Below are 13,006 nucleotides of genomic sequence, written 5' to 3'. Positions count from 1 at the left end.
GTGCACATTAACAACATTGTAAAACAATAAGAAAGGAAGGAAAGATGTAATAGATATCCCCAGCTTTTCATCAACAAACAAAATATGGCAGAGATTGAAGTTTTATAGTGACACTTGGCTCAATTCAAGAACACAGGAATAATGACACTCAGCTCTACCTCTCTTTTTCAACTAATCCGGGTGAGGCAGTGGCTGTCCTGAACCGAGGTAATGGGCTGGATGAGGGCCAGTAAACTGAAACTCAATCCAGATAAGACAGAGGTCCTGTTGGTGGGTGGCTTGGGTTTCCAGGTAGATGACTTTGGCCCTGTCCTGGACAGGGTTGCACTCCCTCTGAAGGACAGGGTCCACAGGTTAGGAGTGCTCCTTGATCCAGAACTGTTCCTGGTGACGGCCGTGGCGAGGAGCTCCTTCCTTCAGCTTCAGCTGATCCATCAGCTGCGGCCCTACCTGGATGAGAGCTGCCCAGCAACAGTGACACATGCACTGGTAACCTCCTGATTGGACTATTGTAACATGCTCTACGTCGGGCTGCCCTTGAAGACGGTCCGGACACTTCAGATGGTGCAAAATAGAGCTGCCAGGATGTTGTCGGGGACCAGTTGTTACTCTCACATAACTCCAGTCCTCTATCAGCTCCATTGGTTTTGCATTGAAATCCAGGCCCAATTTAAGGTGCTGGTTTTTGCCTAGGAAGCCCTAATTGGCTTGGGACCAGGATACTTAAAGGAACATCTTCTTCCTCATATGCCCTCCCACCCCCTAAGATCGGCAGCAGAGGCCCTGTTCCAGGAACCCTCCTTGAAGGAGGTTAGGAGAGAACATACTTGGAGGAGGGCCTTCTTTGCGGTGGCGCCCAGGCTATGGAATGCACTCCCCAGAGAGGACCACCTGGTGCCATCTTTATATGTTTTTCAGCACCAGGTCAAGTCCTTTTTATTTAACCAATATTTTAACGATACATTTTAATTATTATTAGAATTAATTATTTTAATATAACTTATTTTATTAATTTATTTTATATATTTCAGTCATGAGATATCTAATTTATTATTGTTTAGGATACAGATATTATTTATTGTTGTATTTATAGATTGTTGTGAGCTGTCCAGAGACGAAAGTGATTGGATGGCCTAGAAAAATCCTAAATAAATAAATAAGTATTGATCAGAATACCTTTGAAAGGATAAGAGAAATCCTTAACTTGTTTAGTGTGCCATATAGTAATCTGTACAGTACTTGACTCTTTATTTCTTTAGAAAACTGCTTTTCATCGCTCTCAAACTCTGGGTTACAAGAATGGTTTTGCATTCAAACGACTTCCAACCGTGGGGATAGGAGGAAACAGGTTGTATTTAAACCAGTTATCCCAAGCTGAATTGGATGAACTGTCCAACAAGAGACCTACATTAACTTATGGTCAACCCAAACAAGCACCACCTGCAGATTTCATCCCAGCACATGTGGCCTTCGACAAAAAGGTATTATTCAAGAATGTCTTTTAGGATCAGGGATTAGTTAAGTGTTTACTGCAAAGTTTAGGGAACAACATATAGCAGAATTGTGGGGAAGAAATTGGGTGAATAACGCCCATTATCGCATCAATTTCTCTCCTGGCTGACTCTGGAGTATAACAGCTCAGTTTGTAATCAAGAAACCGCAAGTTATCTGTGAGGTTGAGTGTGCTGGATTCTGCCGGGTTACCTGCTTCTACTTTCTGAAGCAGTACAGGAATGCCCTGTTTCTAAGTCATGGCTTTAACCCATGGTTTGTTGTTGAATTTCTGGTGTGGTGTGTGCACACCGTATTAAGGTGGCTGTTTCACACATGAGCAGCTGATGGAAACACAGACTCAGATAGTAAGGATGCGATTGTTGTGCAATCTCAGCATGTCCAAGCAATAGACCAAGGCCAATGTCTGAGAAGATATAGGGGAGAGGAGTTGGCAGTTTGGGCAATGAGACCCCTAGTTGATTCACCTGTGCAAACAAGGAGACAGGAAGAGGAGGAGGAGTTGACAGTTTGGACTTGTGAGAGCCCTAATCTCCCAGTCTGGATGCTGGACATGTCTCACAGCAAAGGTGTGGGGATAGAGAGCTCAGTAGTTTGTCGGACATAGAAGCCCCCTCCTTCTGAAGAGGTGGTGTCAGTTGCTAGGCACCAGCACCAGTGGTAGGTTCAGTTGGGGGGAAAACAGGAAGAGTACAGACGAGCACAATTTCACAGTGCCCCAATTTCTGGAGCAAGATGTCAAAGGGGTTATAAAGAAGCAAGGGAATGATTGATACTAAAGAGGGCTCAACGTTTCACTCTGGGTGAACTCAGAGTCATGCAACAATGAAGTTTGTTGGAAAAATGAGTTCCACAGTAGCATCTTTACTCAGGAAGAGGACCCCAGTTCACAACAGCTGGGTTGTTTCAGACAGGTGATTCGAGGTGGCAAGTGGGTGGGAGGCAGCATGCTTTCCCATTCCCCCACAGAACGCTGATTCCTGGCTTTTATGTGTGAATCAGGTCATGCTGTCCCCAGATCTATCTCTTGTTTTATTGTGGAAGGCTGGAATACTACTCCTAGAAGTAATTTGTCATCATATGATCACAGTACTGCTAGGTTTTCAGCAATGTGCAGAACTTAGAAAGTTGTGTGTGTGTGTGTGAGAGAGAGAGAGAGAGAGAGAATAAGGGTATATGCATATATACTGTAAGCAATTTTTCTGAGAGATTTTGAAATAGCTGTATCTAGGGGCAGTGTTAGGTACCAAAAAGATTTGATGCCCCAGCTTGCAGGACAAAAAATGTACAAATTAGCATATGCTAATTATGTGTGCTTTCTTTATGTCTTCTGTATTTGTAAAAAGGGATGTATTGAAGGGAGAGAGGAAGGCATTTGATTTCAGAAAAATCTCAGAAGATTCAAGGGTGAGAGGGAAGCAGGAGGTGAAGCACATGTGAGCAAAAAGCCAGCTAATCCAGGGCGATCAGTTGCTTTTTATGCTTTTTTACATTTGTAAACTTCTTAAAGAACCTTTAACTATTGGGCAATAATGAAATGAAATGAATAGAGATCATCAAGGCCTCTCTACCTTTATTTCAGCAGTGGCAAGAACTGAGGGAACAGAAAGATGGCTTCCCAGAAATTTGGGCCTCAATCCTACTAGGCCATCTCCTTATGCTATCTCTGACTGTACTATAAGTCTACAAAATAAATAACATTGAAAAATAATCAATGATAATGATCAATGAATAGGCAGAGACTCATATTATCAGATTATAAAAGAAAATATGAAATGTGCAAAGATGGAATTGGAAGGATCAGAATAGTGACTCAGCCAAAAACAGTTGCATTCTGTCCACTTATCTAACTAAAACACAATGTAGTAAATTAATACCTGAGATACAGATTTTAGGCTAAAATACTTGGGCATAGAATGCAAATAGGACTAATATTAGGTGCTGCCTGAAAATGCAATTAGTGACATTTTTTCAAACAAATCAAGTTACAATCTACAGGTCGGATCATGTCCTTTCAGCAACTGAGGACTGAATGGTTATTTCTTGGTATCTGTCAGCAAATTATATAATTTAGCACTTATATACCACCTTTATTTTCCAAAGGGAAACCTAAGGCAACTTACACCAACATAACTAAAAATTATAATTCAAAATTTAGCATAACCTATATCTTCTCAAACAAGCTTCTAGTCCAGTATTGCCTCTGTAGAACAAAGAGATGAAACTCCCCCTTTGTATTTTTCAAATTCCATTCCATCAAAAGTCCTAAACTTAAAGAGCAGGTCTTCTGAAGCACTGGCCTATCTTTAGGAAGGAGAAATTAAATTATTTGTTTCTGCTTCTGCTGATGTTAGCCTGATATTTGAATACAGCTTCTCTCCTTTCCCCAGAAGACTGTTTCCCAGGCATATCCTTGTATATCTCCTGGGTTCAATACGAATAAAGGGTAGCATATTTCCAATTGCTCATACTGTCATAGGGTCAGTGCCATACAAGAGGGTCTCTTGGAATCATGTTGTTAAAGTACTTGTTTACAGACTCATGGGAATCTTTTATTTTTTTCAGGTGCTGAAGTTCGATGGTTACTTTCAAGAAGATGTTCCCATATCAACAGAAGAGCATTTTCGTATCCGCCAAGTGGGCATTTACTATTATCTGGAAGATGATAGCATGTCTGTCATGGAGCCCATTGTGGAAAACTCTGGGATTCCTCAGGGCAAATTAATCAAAAGGCAGCGGCTACCCAAGAATGATCGTGGGGATCATTATCACTGGAAGGATCTAAACCGAGGAATCAATATAACTATTTATGGCAAGACTTTCCGGATAGTTGATTGTGATGCATTTACAGAGGTGCTGTAAAGTAATTCAGTAATCCGCAGAAGTAACTGTATCAGATACAGTGGTACTTCGGCGCAAGAATGCCTCAGTTCATGACCAAATCGGGTCACAAACAGAAATTTCTGAAAATTTTTTCCTCGGGTCACGAACTCCACATCGGGTGACGATTGTGATCCCACTCGCCTCCCCCCTGAGTGCACCCACAATCGTGCCTGTCTCCCCCCACTTGAGCATGCCCGCTTCAAATTTTTGTGATTTAAAAAAATAGTTACAGAATGGATTAACCTTATTTACATTGAACCTTATGGGGAAATTTGACTTGGCTCATGACCAATTTGGATCACGACCAGAGTCCTGGAATGGGCCAAGGTACCACTGTAGTTAGAAATGAGCCAGCTGTCTGGCTAGTTGTCCACATGTCTTGTGCCAAAAGATGTTAATAAATTTTGTGTGTCTATTTGGCTGCTGATTAATCTGGAGTTTTCCTTTCCATATTTCACACAGAAATCTTTCCGGGATATTACTACATGTAATTTGAAAGATTGTCTGAAATATTTTAAAATGTATAGTAGATCCTTATGAACAAAGCTTGCTCCAAAAAGCCACTTACTCTGTGAACATGGGTTTAATAGCAGCATACAATACTCATTTGGAAAGTTTCAGCTATATAGAAGGAACCTACGTAAATCATTGGTTAACTTTTTGAGATATAATTCTACAGCCACAGAATAACAAATACTTATACAAGAGGAAAAATAGTGGCATTTGTAGGCATATTTCATTAAATTGCTCAAAGGGAAATCCAGATTTACTGTAGAGCAGAGTTGCACAATCCTTTCAGTCCCAAGGTCCACATCCAATGTCATACCTGTTCTCTATAAGCAACGTGTATAGATGCACACTCACGCACAAATACACACATGTGTGTGTAATTTGTAAAAATAATAATATTAATGGCATGGCTGTCTCTTTCTAGGCTTTTCTGGAGAGTCAAGGAATTGAACTGAACCCTCCAGAGAGAATGATTTTTGATCCTTACACAGAGCTACGTAAAATGCCTCCACGTATGTATGTCACACCCTCAGATTTTGACCAGCTCAAGCAGTTTCTAGCCTTTGACAAAAAAGTGAGTCTTTGAAAAGGGGTTGTGTTTATTTTATATTTTTCATAACTTTTTCTTCTTTATATAATAATATGTAAAACAGGCTTGTAAAAGAGAAGCTACAGCACAGACACTCTAAAATAACCCTCATCTTGCATTGTTTAGTAACTGTCATCCCCCAGTTCACATTCTGCACTGTACTTTACACCTAAGTAGTCCTACCAAGTTGTCCTTCCAAGACATCGTCACAAAGTGTCTAGTTCAAAATATCCTCAGATTTTATCTTCCTGCTTTTAATTATTTTTTTATAAATCAAAACTTTCCTGGGGCACAAAAATACCACAGTATTTCCATCAGAATAGTTGAACAGGATAATTTTATATCCCAGACAATAAGCTCCAAACAAAGAACAAAGGAAGGTTCAAAATAGATAACCTTGATTCATTTTTAAAGCCAAGATTTTAAACCTCTAGCAAACAAAGTTAAGATCTGTTGAGGTAAAGCTTTGCTAAGTTAGTAGAGTAAATTATTGTTTGCAAAGTAAAGGTCAATTGTTATGCAGATTTTCTGGTGTGGCATATCCTCAAAATGGATTAAACTTGAAATTACCTGTACTGGTTAACAGATTAAAGCCATTCTTTCATGGCTGGAAAACCCCTTGAAGGAATATTTCAGCCAGAACAAAGGTTTTTTTCTTTAATAGGCAGCATTTTTCTTGTCTGAGGCACTTTCATCTGACATGCAACTAATGACAGTTTCTTGTTGAGGTGGAAAGAGGTTTTAAAAAGCAGAAAATTAAACACTTGTAGCTTAATGCAGTTGATGTAAGGAGTTCATGTTTGGCTTTGATCATAAAGCATCATCTTTGTTACTATGGGCTGGCAAATGCTGTAACGGTGGAGTGCTCCTCCTCCCAGCTAGGGTAGTCCTGCTGCCCAAGATGCTGTTAAATGGAGATACCAAGGATTGAATTTGAAACCATATACAAGTAACGCTTGTGTTCTGTCACACTGTGCAATGGTCCTTCCATGTCTTACAGGTCCTTCGGTTTTACGCCATGTGGGATGACACTGCAAACATGTTTGGTGAGAACCGGCGTTTTATCATTCACTACTACTTGGCAGATGATACAGTGGAGGTGCGGGAAGTACATGAGCGGAATGATGGCAGAGACCCTTTCCCAGTGCTGATAGGACGTCAGCGCCTGCCCAAAAAAATGGTGGAGAAGAAAGGTAAATGGCCCATGTGCTCCCGTGGTTTGAGGACTGAGGGATTTGTAGAGTTGGTATGTGAATGCAAAAATTAGTGCATACAGGTGCATGTATAAACATGTTTGGGTGTACTATGAATCCAGTTAAAATTTACTGTGTCAGGAGTGCATGAATATGGAGGCATGTGAATTAGAGAGTCATAGCCAGCATGAGAAGTGTGTGTATGTGAGCATGAAGGATGTCCTTTTTCAAACTTCCAGATGTGATGGCATTAGGCATTAAATGAAATTAAACCAGGTTATGGACCATAACACCGAAATATTCTGTATTGCTCACATTCTTTATAAAATTATAAGTCAGCCTATTTTTATCATCCCTAGAGATGTTCCATCATTTAGACTTTTGTTAAATGCTATATGATAATATTGTCTCAGATCCTGTGACAATTACTTTTGGAATCTAAACATCTTGTGGTGAATTTGCATTCATTTAAAATTATTATATTGCAGAGTGATCTTATGGTATTTATTTATTTATTAATTAAAACATTTCTATGCCGCCCCTTGCCGAAGCCTCGGGGCGGCTTACAACACAATAAAATACAAAAATAACAATATAAAATTAACAATATAAAATAAATAACAATATAAAAGAAGTCGCCCTGGCCAGATAAATAAGCAAATATTTTTAACAATTAAAATGACGCTTAAATAAAAAGGTCTTCACCTGGCGCCGAAAAACAAATAACGACGGCGCCAGGCAGACCTCTCTGGGGAGCGCATTCCATAGATTGGACGCCACCGCAGAGAAAGCCCTCCTCCGAGTATCTACCTTCCTAATTTCTTTCATGGAGGGTTCCTGGAGAAGGGCCTCTCCCGCAGATCTCAAGGGGCGGCCGGGTGTATATGGATGTAAGTGCTCCTTCAGGTAACCACATCGCCTAGAGGCTTACAGGATTCTTTGCATTCCCAGATCCAAAGTCAGTCTGAGACCTGGAGATCCATGTGTGGATCCCTCTTCCCTGTCTTGCACTGATGTGAAAGGGGCCACCCCGGCTACATCACTGAGGCAGTAACCTTAACCTTAGAGAGGGTGCTCTGGAGACCAGAGACAAAAGGAGACTGGGTCCGCCAGGATGCACTGTATCCTGGTGGTGTTTTCCAGCCTCCTTTCCTCCCTGCTCAGAGTACCACAGCCAGCCAAAATCAGCCATCTATTTGCCTTGCAAGGCAGGAGGAGCGTAAATGGAAAGATTTCCCCATGTTTCTCCTCACCCTACCTAGTATGACCATCAACTGAGTTCAGAAGCTTATGGAACCCCACCCCTGCTCCATTGGATTGCACCCTTTATGTAGCAAAGTGAAGGAAGCACTATTGTCACTCTGTTCCTTAACCCTGGAGATATGAAAACATTTATATGTTTACTACATATACATTTTTCTTTGTTGTTATCAGGACCACATCTAACCAATTTCTTTCTTCCACAAGGAATCTTCCCATCCTGTGTCCTAGAGATCTCTGATCAAGAGGTGCTGGAATGGTTTACAGCTAAAGATTTTGCTGTAGGCAAATCTACTACTCTTCTTGGGCGCACATTTTTCATCTATGATTGTGATGAGTTCACTAGACAATTCTATCGGGACAAGTTTGGCATCACTGGCTTTGAGCCAGTTGATGTACAGAAGCCACCCCCAGAGAAAATAAAACAGGTAATAGGGGTACAAATAGTAATAGAAATAAACAAGAGAGTAGTGGAATAGGTAGAAGGCAGCAGAATCCCAGAAACCAACGTGTGCAGTTCCCGAAGGTTGCACCTCAGGTAGACATTTTTCTCTCCCGTCTCTCCCCAGGTCAAACAGACTAAACTGCCTTTGGGTTTTTTTTGCACCCTACTTTCAGCTTGGAGTGATGTCATCTTTTCTAATAGCTGATATTCCACATCCTGAAGAGTGAGTTCCCACTATCCTATCAGGAAATAATCTCCTGTTCCTTGATAGCTCCTTAGGTAAAGCATCAACTGACTGTCCAAGACTATTAGCAAACAGTCATTTCTACAAAGGATGGTCTGTTAACAACCTTAACATAAAGGATCCAAGGTCAGCAGAAATAGGGTCAAGGAGCCTGGGGTGCTAATACCGAGGTTCTAATACTGAGCTGTCCTATATGACCTCATTCTAACCACAAGCAGTGACCATGGTGGAATAGCAGAATGTGCTGAAGTGCTTTGAAATGAAAGTAGCCTGTTTAATACATCTTGAGCTAAGTCACATGGCATAGCATTATATTTCTACTTGGCTTCTTTTATTGGCAGATAATCCCTCCCTACAATGGCTATGGCTTCCTTGATGACTCTCTCCAGAATTGTTTCAGCCTGATTCCACAACCACCTCGGAAAAATATTATTAAGCTACTAGAGAATGACCATAAAGTGTTGCGCTATGCAGTAAGAATGGTGAGTTGTCTGATGCATACTGTTATTTCTGGAGAAAAGGAGGTGTTTGGGGATTTTAGGTCCTCTCTCTAATTCTTGTAACTGGTGGCAATGCATGAAGGCTTGCAGTGGTGGAATTTCATTGTAACTGGTAACAGGGAATTGGGGAAGATGGCTCCAAACATACACATTCCCTTTTTCATAATTAGCTTTGACTAAGCTTCATTAAAAAAAATGGGACAAATTTCTGAGTGGACATGTATAGAGTTGCACATTTAATCTAACTCTGGGAAGGAAGCACAAGGATGATCAAAAGGATTGAAACTAACAAATGGTTGAAAAACAGCATTATTCTGCATAGCCTATTGTTACCCTACATCTTGTTTGCAGAACTGGATCACACACATTCCTGATACATCTTCTAGTTACAGCTCCTGCTATCCACATAATTATCTTACTCTTCCTGGCAAAGCCCAGCATCGGAGCCTTTCTGTAAGCAGTTACAAACAAGGAGAAGAAAGTGCCTCATCATTATCAGGAACAGGCTGTGTCACCTTAATACCTGTTAGTTTTAAAGCTGTTAGGGTTCCCCCCTCCATTTAATCATGCAGATAACACCAGTTATCTACAAGTTAGCACAGTGGCACCTTTCGAATTTTTATCATGTCAGAAGTTTGGCTACATTTTGCTATCATGAAACTTAAGTTTATTGCTTTTGAGTAAAAGCTTTTCATACAGTTGAAATCAGACCTAGCTTTTTTGGTGTGCAGCAGATACATTTTGAGAACTACTCTGAACACTCAGCTTTTCATAAGTAGCCTTTCAGCCAGCCTGATTATTCCCTACCTATGCTGCTCATATCTGACCTTAATTTCTGCAGGAATCTCCAAATCCTGAGGACAGCAAGCGTCGTTTTGTGCTCTCTTATTGCCTAGCCACCGACATGATTAGCATCTATGAACCACCTGTGCGCAACTCAGGAATTATTGGGGGAAGATACTTAAGCAAGACTAGGGTCCCCAAGCCAGGGTCCTCTACAGATGATCCTGTTTACTATGAACCAGCTGACCTCACTGTTGGATCTATGGTGGAAGGTAAGTAGTAGGTTAAAAGTAAGTGGAAAGGTGGGTGTGCATATACTAAATTAATAAATCTTAGTATGGCTTACTCAGCACTATTTTAATTAGACTCATCTGTATTGGAAATATTAATGTTATTGATGTTTTCCCTGTTATGTAAAAATTCTTTTTGATATTGCACTGCTTAATATTTCATGAATTGTTGTTGTTAGTCACGAAGTTGTGTCCAACCCATTGCAACCCCATGGACAACATTCCTCCAGGCCTTCCTGTCCTCCACCATCCCCCAGACTCCACTTAAGCTCACACCAACTGCTTCAGTGACTCCGTCTAGCCACCTCATCCTCTGCCGTCCCCTTCTGCTTTTGCCATCTGTTGTTCCCAGCATTAGGCTCTTCTCCAGGGATTCCTTGCTTCTCATTAGGTGGCCAAAGTATTTGAGTTTCATCTTCAGTATCTGGCCTTCTAAAGAGCAGTCAGGGTTGATCTCGTCTAAGACTGACTGCTTCAATCGCCTTGCAGTCCAAGGGACTCGCAGGAGTCTCCTCCAACACCACAATTCAAAGGCCTCAATTCTTTGGCACTCGGCCTTCCTTATGGTTCAACTTTCACAGCCATACATTGCAACTGGGAAAACCATAGCCTTGACTATACGCACTTTTGTTGGCAGGGTGATGTCTCTGCTTTTTAGTATGCTGTCTAGATTTGCCATAGCTTTCCTCCCCAGGAGCAAGTGCCTTTTAATTTCCTGGCTGCAGTCCCCATCTGTGGTGATCTTGGAGCCCAGGAAAATAAAATCTGTCACTACCTCATCTATTCATTTCTTCCCCATCTATTTGCCAGGAAGTGAGAGGACCGGATGCCATGATCTTAGCTTTCTTAATGTTCAGTTTCAAGCCAACGTTTGCGCTCTCCTCCTTCACTCACGTCAAGAGGCTCTTTAGTTCCTCTTCACTTTCTGCCATTAGAGTGGTATCATCTGCATCTCTGAGGTTGTTGATATTTCTCCCAGCAATCTTAATTCCAGCTGGTGATTCATCTAGCCTCACCTTTCTCCTGATGTGCTCTGCATATAAGTTAAATAGGCAGGGCAACAGTATACAGCCTTGCCAAACTGCTTTCTCAATTTTGAACCAATCAGTGGTTCCGTGTCTGGTTCTCACTGTTGCTTCTTAACTCACATATAGGTTTCTGAAGAGACGAATAAGATGGTCTGGTACTTCCATCTCTTTAAGAACTTGTCCCAATTTGTTGTGATCCACACAATCAAAGGCTTTAGCATAGTCAATGAAGCAGAAGTAGATGTTTTTCTGGAACTCCCTAGCTTTCTCCATGATCCAGCGTATGTTGGCAATTTGATCTCTAGTTCCTCTCCCTCTTCGAAATCCTGCCTGTACTTCTGGTAGTTCTCGGTCCACATAGTGCTGGAGCCTAGCGTGTAGGATTTTGAGCATAACTTTGCTAGCATGTGAAATGAGTGCAGTGAAGCAGTAGTTTGAACATTCTTTGGCATTGCCCTTCTTTGGGATCAGAATGTAAACTGACCTTTTCCAATCCTGTGGCCACTGCTGAGTGTTCCAAGTTTGCTGGCATATTGAATGTAGGACTTTTACTGCATCGTCTTTTAGGATTTTGAATAGCTCAGCTGGAATACTGTCTCCTCCACTAGCTTTGTTGTTGCTCAGACTTCCTAAGGCCCATTTGACTTCACTTTCCAGGATGTCTGGCTCGAGGTCAGTGACCACCCCATCGTGGTTATCAGGGACATTAAGCTCTTTCTTGTATAGTTTCTCTGTGTAATCTTGCCACCTCTTCTTAATCCCTTCTGCCTCTGTTAGGTCCCTGCCATTTTGGTCCTTTATCATGCCCATCTTTGCTTGAAACGTTCCCTTCATATCTCCAGTTTTCTTGAAGAGACCTCTGGTCCTCCCTATTCTGTTGTTTTCTTCTATTTCTTTGCACTGTTCATTTAAGAAGGCCTTCTTATCTCTTCTAGCTATTCTCTGGAATTCTGCATTCAATTGGGTGTATCTTTCTCTTTCTCCCTTGCCTTTCACTTTCCTTCTTTCCTCAGCTATTTGTAAAGCTTCCTCAGACAGCCATTTTGCTTTCTTGCATTTCTTTTTCTTTGGGATGGTTTTAGTAGCTACCTCTTGTACAGTGTTGTTAACCACCGTCCATAGTTCTTCAGGCAGTCTGTCTATCAGATCTATTTGTCACCTCTACTGTCTATTCATCAGGGATATGATTTAGGTCATACCTGAGTGGCCTAGTTCTTTCCCCAACTTTCTTCAATTTAAGCCTAAATTTTGCAAAAAGAAACTCATGATGTGAGCCACAGTCAGCTCCTGGTCTTGTTTTTACTGACTGCATAGAGCTTCAGCTCCATCTTTGGCTGCAGAGCACATTGCCAATCTGATTTCTGTGTTGACCGTCTGGTGATATCCATGTGTAGAGTTGTCTCTTGGGTTGTTGGAAAAGTGTTTGCTATGTCCATCATATTCTCTTGACAAAATTCTACCAGCCTGTGCCCTGCTTCATTTTGTACTCCAACGCCAAACCAGCCTGTTATTCTGGTTATCTTTTGGCTTCCTACTTTAGCATTCCAATCCCCCATGATGATAAGGACATCATTTTTCGGTGTTAATTCTAGAAGGTGCTGTAGGCTTTCATAGAACCGGTCAACTTCAGCCTCTTCAGCTCCAGTGGTTGGGGCATAGACTTGGACTACTGTGATGTTGAATGGTTTGCCTTGGATTCGAACTGAGATCATTCTGTCATTTTGGAGATTGTATCCCAGTACTGCTTTTCCTACTCTTCATAGTCAATA

General features: G+C 41.3%; 1 protein-coding gene across 1 annotated transcript in view; it reads left to right on the top strand.

Moving 5' to 3' along the window:
- EFHC1 (EF-hand domain containing 1) overlaps positions 1 to 13,006 on the top strand; it is a 20,952-nt gene that overhangs the window by 1,846 nt on the left and 6,100 nt on the right. The window contains exons 2-8 of the mRNA XM_044418999.1: positions 1,260 to 1,481; positions 4,078 to 4,365; positions 5,330 to 5,479; positions 6,495 to 6,687; positions 8,155 to 8,375; positions 8,978 to 9,118; positions 9,978 to 10,191. Coding sequence (XP_044274934.1) covers positions 1,260 to 1,481; positions 4,078 to 4,365; positions 5,330 to 5,479; positions 6,495 to 6,687; positions 8,155 to 8,375; positions 8,978 to 9,118; positions 9,978 to 10,191 — 1,429 coding nt within the window. The remainder of the gene's footprint in view (positions 1 to 1,259; positions 1,482 to 4,077; positions 4,366 to 5,329; positions 5,480 to 6,494; positions 6,688 to 8,154; positions 8,376 to 8,977; positions 9,119 to 9,977; positions 10,192 to 13,006) is intronic.

Source organism: Varanus komodoensis, unplaced genomic scaffold (genome assembly GCF_004798865.1).
Source record: "Varanus komodoensis strain SLA01 unplaced genomic scaffold, ASM479886v1 scaffold97, whole genome shotgun sequence".
NCBI classification, from domain to species: domain Eukaryota; kingdom Metazoa; phylum Chordata; class Lepidosauria; order Squamata; family Varanidae; genus Varanus; species Varanus komodoensis.
Note: the sequence above shows the minus strand (reverse complement) of the source record. Positions and strands in the feature narration are given on the sequence as shown.